Source organism: Morone saxatilis, unplaced genomic scaffold, assembly GCF_004916995.1.
Source record: "Morone saxatilis isolate NCDOM2014 unplaced genomic scaffold, NCSU_SB_2.0 Contig16, whole genome shotgun sequence".
Lineage (NCBI taxonomy): Eukaryota > Metazoa > Chordata > Actinopteri > Moronidae > Morone > Morone saxatilis.
The window spans coordinates 19,092,611-19,094,378 of NW_023339718.1; the positions used below are offsets into that span (position 1 = coordinate 19,092,611).

A 1,768-nucleotide genomic window follows, 5' to 3' on the forward strand; every position below is an offset into this window, starting at 1 on the left:
AGATATATAGTAAATGAATCACTATTGGTGGCTACTATTAATGTGTGGTGGTGGTAATGATAAATTTGTTGCATTTGTAAGCCACAACAAACAGCACCTTGATAGAATGAGACAACTCACATGGCTTTAAAAAGGCTGAATCATTTTTGCCCAGACAGCAGGTGCAATGTTAGAAATACCCCCAATCTGTCATAAAAGCTTCTCAGTGTTTTGGCTTCCCTTTATGAACAGGATATGTTTTCAGATTCTTGTCTTCAAAGAAAAGCACACTGTATGATCACTCTCTGATGTTCATCCATTTCCTTTCCCCAGACCCTCCAACGGTGGCCAGGACTGCCCAGGAGTAAACTACGAGTATCAGCTGTGCAACACTGATGATTGCCCCAAGCACTTCGAAGATTTCAGAGCTCAGCAGTGCCAGCTCCGCAACTCCCACTTTGAGTTCCAAAATGCCAAACACCATTGGCTGCCCTACGAGCATCCCGACGGTAAGCCAGAATAATGTCAACAGATTCTTATGTTCTAGTGTGAGGCTAGTGTGTTTGTTTCAGCCAAAAACAAAAATGAAAGACACAAGCAGGGGATCTGGATTCTCACAGCCAGAACTGAAGGAAGATGTTGTATATTTAAAAAACAATGGATGTTCCCTACAGTTTCAACATACTGACCACACCCTTTTGTGTGATTTCAAATGTGTTTTGTGTCTGGTCCTTTCTTGTTTTAAGATTCTGTAAAAGCCTTTTCTTTTTCTTTTGGTCTCCCATCACTGTGCCAATATGCCGAGTTTAAAACCATCCAAGCACTAAATGTGCCCTTTCTGCAAAGGTGATGGATCTCTACAGTGCAGATACAAAACCTTGTATCCTATTTCAATTTTTGTTCTTTATCAGACATTGCTTTTGTCCGACTTCGCTCCATGGAGCTGTTTGCCACTTACTGCACCTAAATTGGTCTGGCTTTTGAAAGTCAGTCATGTAGAAAAGAAGTAGGAAAACCTACTGAGAAACTGCAGGGAGGCGAGATGGTAAAGTGGGAACCAATTGTTCCACGAAAGGTAAAGAGCTTTTCAAAATCGTAATCGTAATCGTTTCAAATGTCGTACAAGTTGATAATAAAGTATAAGGTAAAAAAGAAAGTTCATGTGGTTTTATACAAGGTAATTTTGTGTGAATTCATATTTTATTGTTAATGTCATAGTATTTAAGTTTTACGTCGGTGTGTATGAACAATTGTAGTTGTAATAGCTGCATAGACAACAGTGTCAAAGTGTGTCTTTTGGACAAAAAGATTCAAAATTTAGGTCATTCTAGCAGTTGCCAGTTTAAAAAAATAATGCATTGGTTTAGATACATAAACAATCTGACAGAAGTGGGTGAAGGCTTACTGTGTTCATTGTTGTTTTGTTTACTTTTCATAATATTGTTGATTTTCCAAGTTGCATTTTCTACCTAATAATTCTCTAATAATATCTAATAATCTGGTGTCCTTTAGCCAACAAGAGATGCCACTTGTATTGCCAGTCAAAGGAGACCGGAGACGTGGCATACATGAAGCAGCTGGTGCATGATGGGACACGATGCTCCTACAAAGATGCCTACAGTATCTGCGTGCGTGGAGAATGTGTGGTAAGGACGTGTTTAAACAATTTTGACATATTTAAAGGTGAACATGCACATAAGTGGCTGCAGGTTGATTGGATTTTGAAAGCTTTGCAGGACTTCATTAAACTACACAGTGTGATGTTGGAAAGCTGCATAATCATTATCAG

General features: G+C 39.0%; 1 protein-coding gene across 1 annotated transcript in view; it reads left to right on the forward strand.

Annotated features, from left to right (window-relative positions):
- adamts3 (ADAM metallopeptidase with thrombospondin type 1 motif, 3) overlaps nucleotides 1-1,768 on the forward strand; it is a gene marked incomplete in the record, with an annotated part of 134,996 nt that overhangs the window by 101,127 nt on the left and 32,101 nt on the right. Inside the window, 2 exon segments of the mRNA XM_035658667.1 lie at nucleotides 313-488; nucleotides 1,492-1,625. Of these exon segments, the coding sequence (XP_035514560.1) occupies nucleotides 313-488; nucleotides 1,492-1,625 (310 nt within the window).